Source organism: Trachemys scripta, chromosome 25, assembly GCF_013100865.1.
Source record: "Trachemys scripta elegans isolate TJP31775 chromosome 25, CAS_Tse_1.0, whole genome shotgun sequence".
NCBI lineage: Eukaryota > Metazoa > Chordata > Testudines > Emydidae > Trachemys > Trachemys scripta.
The window spans coordinates 5,310,970-5,314,952 of NC_048322.1; the positions used below are offsets into that span (position 1 = coordinate 5,310,970).

Sequence of the window (3,983 nt, forward strand, 5' to 3'; positions counted from 1 at the left end):
ATGGCTCTGCAATCTCACCCGCCAACTCTTTTAGCACCCTCGGATGCAGCGCATCCGGCCCCATGGACTTGTGCACGTCCAGTTTTTCTAAATAGTCCTGAACCACTTCTTTCTCCACAGAGGGTTGGTCACCTTCTCCCCATGCTGTACTGCCCAGTGCAGCAATCTGGGAGCTGACCTTGTGCGTGAAGACAGAGGCAAAAAAATCATTGAGTACATTAGCTTTTTCCACATCCTCTGTCACTAGGATGACAGGAACATGGTGTGATGGGATTTTCTTGTTTTTCCAATGGTTTGCATGTAGTTGGGGGTGGGATTCAGTTTACCTGGGTCCCAGAAACACAGACAAGGTTTTCATCTGAAGGCCAGAAGATCAAAAACATCAAGACACTTGATCACAGCCTTGGGTAGTCCACAAGACTAGATCTTAGCTCATAGAGAGCATTTAAAAATAAATGGTACAAACGATTTGAGGAGTCAGTTGTCGATCATTGGGGGGAAACATACAGAGTAGGGGGGGATGTTATGTTGGGGTTGGCAGCACACGTAATACATACAGACTGTAGTGTCTCCAATGGGGGGGGAGGAGTGAGACACAGTTGATAAGCGGTGAGGGTCAATCATCCACACAGGGGGTACAAACAGCCATAGGTACAAGTAGGTGGGTTGGGTAATGGTGATGGGGTGACTCTCACAAGGTGGGATTCAGTTAGGTTGGGTAGGTTCGGGATTCAGGGGAAAGAAGCCCGGCGGGGGGGAGGGAGGTTAATAGGTCCCTTCCCCCTTGCGGGTGGGTGAGGTCTCCCCGGCTCACTCTTTGGCATTGGCGGTGGCCGGTGAGGTTGGGTGGGTTCAGGGCTCAAGAGATAAGGCCAATCGGGGGGGGGGGTGGTATATAGGCCTCTTCCCTCTTGGGGGTGGGCAAGGTCCCCTCGGCTCACTCTCATTATCGGCGGTGGCCAATGGGGCTGGGTGGATTCAGGGCTTGGGGGATGGGGGGGTGAGGTCCAGCGGGGGTGGGGTAGGTTGGAGGCTCAGGGGGTAGGGCCCGGTAGGGGGGGGGTTGATAGGTCCCTTGTGGGTGGGCGAGGTCTCCCCGGCTCGCTCTCGGTATTGGCGGCGGCCGGTGAGGTTGGGTGGGTTCGGGGCTCAGGGGATAAGGCCCAGCGGGGGGGCGGGGGGAGGGGGGTTAGCGAGTCCCTTCTCCCTTGCAGGTGGGCGAGGTCTAAATCGGCTCACTCTTGGTATTGGTGGTGGCCGGTGATGTGTTCTGTGTAGATGTCCCGGGACCAACGGATAGTGTCTGAGACCATTAGGCGTCTCATGAGCTGTGTGTAGTGACGGCCCACTCCACAGGTCCTCAGCACTCGCTTGTTGCATCGGTCCCAGGCACCCAGGGCCCCGACAAGCAGAGCGTCTGTGTGTACCTCGTAGCCCTTTGACCGCAGGGTGTCAGCCAGGGGGGCATATTTTTCAAGCTTGCGGGCTCGGGCTTCACGGAAGGCTGGGATCCTGTTCTCAAACGGGATCTTTATGTCGACCAGGATGACCTTTTTTCCGACCTCGTCCATGATGACGATGTCTGGGCGCAGCAGATGGTGCCAGGGATGGTGAGATTAACGCCGACTTCCCCCAGGCATGGGTCGATGGCCTTCACCAGGAGATCCTGGACGGCGTTGTGTCACAGCTGCCAGGCTCTGGCGTGGGGCTTGCAACTGCATAGGACTTGGGGCAGGGTTTCGGCGACGTACCCGCACTTCCTGCGGCGCTTGTCCCAGTTCCCGTGGCGGACGGCTCCGTTGAGGGGGACGCAATTCAGCCGGGCTCGGTGTATGAACCGCCAGTCGGCGAACCGGGTGAAGCTGCCTGTGGGGAGGAAGTGGTTGCTGGAGTCCCACTTGCTGGTCACCTCGAAGGCCTTACCCTGGTCTGGTTTTTTCTTCAGGGTGTCCACATAGAGCGCGTGGACGGCGGCCTTCAGGGATCTCTCGAGTATGCCTCTGGCTCCGGGGGTGATGACGGTGTTGTCCTCTGACTCGATCTGCGGTATCAATATTCCCAGCTCCCGTCGTTCCTCATTCCACACCCAGCGACAGCCCAGGCGTTTCCCTAGTCGGCGTGTGGCATTGCGGGCGCGGAACCAAAGCGAGGCGATGTCGCCTCTGTCGCGGGCGAACTCGCCGTCCAAGGAGCCGCTCAGGAAGGTGGCCATGTCTCGGTCAGAGGGAGGTCTGCCGATTCGTTTCTCCACAATGGTGCGCAGGGCAGTCATCGCGATGGTCCTCACCTTGGCGTCAGGGCACATCAGGAGTCGGAAGGCGTGTGTGATGACAGTGATGTCGCATAGGTCTTCCATGCGGGGGACGTTGGCGCCACTGTGCCTGTGCGCAATGTAGCACGCCGCAGGGTTCCCCGGAGTGCTCGGGAAGCGGCAGCCGGGGAGCGGGGCAGGGGTCCCATGCTGGCCCGGGCAGGGGCGGCGGCGGCTGGGAGGGGGGGGAGCAGGGGGCTCCCGGCCTCCCCGGCGGCGGCGGCAGCGGATTCCCAGGAATCGGAATGCTGCAGGGCTCCCTGGTCCGCTCAGGAAGCGGCAACCGGGGAGCAGGGCAGGGGTCCCAAAGTGGCCCGAGCGGCTGCGGCTGCGCCGCGCTGCGGGTCCGCTCGGGCCAAAGCGGCGGAGGAGCGAGGCAGGGGTCCCTCAGCCGCCCTGGCAGCAGCGGCCAAGGCACGCCGCGGGGCTCTTCTGGCGGTTTGGGGGGCAGCGGCCAGAGCGTGGGGCGGGGGTCATCCCGAGTCCCGGGCGGCGGCAGCACACCGCAGGGCTCCCCGAGCACGCCGCAGGGCTCCCCGGACTGCTCGGGAAGCGGCAGCCGGGGAGCGGGGCAGCGGTCCCACGCCAGCCTGGGCAGGGGCGGTGGTGGGCAGGGAGTGGGGCAGGGGTCCCCTGATGGCCCCGGCAGCGCCGGCCAGGACGCGCCACGTGGCTCCCTGGGCGGCCCAGGGAGCGGGGGTCCAGCCGCGGGGCAGGGGTCCCCCGGCGTCCTGGGCAGCGGCGGCAGCAGCTGGAGCACGCCGCAGGGCCCCCCCGGGCTGCTCCAGTAAAGGCAGCCAGGGAGCGGGGCTGAGGTTGCTCGGCGTCCTGGCCGGCGGCGGCTGGGGCACGCCGCAGGGGTCCCCAGTCCGTATATAGGGCAGCGGCTGGGACGCAGGGCAGGGGTCCCCCGGCGGCATGGGCGGTGGAGGAGCTGTGGGAGAGTCCCCACGTGCAGGTAAGTCCTTGGGCTCCCTGGGGCACTTACCCGGCATCCGGAGCAGCAGCTGGGCGACGGAGGGTTTCCCGGGCGGCTGGGATCCAAGGAAGCAGTCTCCTGGCGGGAGGAGCAGCAGCAACCAGGTATCGGGGTTCTCTGGGGGCCGGGGCGCAGGGGGGCCATCTTTCTGCGGCCGCAGCTGCAGGCGAGTGGTCTGTGATAGTTGCGTGGTGTGGCGGGCTCCCTGCAGCTGGCCATGGCAGGCTCCCTGCAGCTGGCCATCTGCGCGGGGCTTCTCTGGTGGCAGGAGTACGGCAGGGCAGGCATCAGGTGGTTGCAGCTGCTGGTCGGCTGGAGAAGCTACCGGCGGCAGGACCACGGCGGGGTGACCTCGCTGTGGCTGAGGAGCGGGGTGGATGTTCCTCCTCTCCGTGATGTCCCTGCAGGCTGGTCTCGGAATGCGGGAACTTCCCGAGGCAGCATCTGGAGGGTCTTTCACCCGCTCCCTCTTTCCTCTGCAGCTGGTGACTTGTTGTGGCTTGGAGACCCCTGGGGTCTTTCTCGGTGAAGCGCACTGAGGACCACTCTCAGTAGAGCTGGCAGTGTCAGGAGCGCTGTGGCATGCTGGGGTAGCGGCCAGCACTTTGGGCTGAGTTTTACTAGCAGTAGGATGCATTCCCACTGCATGTGTTTAGTATAGCAGATATAGTGCTATATAGATCAAGGTAGTGG

The 3,983-nt window shown here is 63.3% G+C and overlaps 1 protein-coding gene across 1 annotated transcript; it reads right to left on the reverse strand.

The window, feature by feature from the left end:
* Positions 1-253: 253 nt before the first annotated feature.
* Positions 254-3,983, reverse strand: LOC117870055. The gene is made up of 2 exons (XM_034757263.1): positions 3,300-3,983; positions 254-2,287 (listed from the first exon to the last, which is right to left on the reverse strand). The coding sequence occupies exons 1-2, from the start codon at positions 3,576-3,578 to the stop codon at positions 1,682-1,684; spliced, it is 885 nt and encodes a 294-aa protein (XP_034613154.1). The 5' UTR covers positions 3,579-3,983; the 3' UTR covers positions 254-1,681.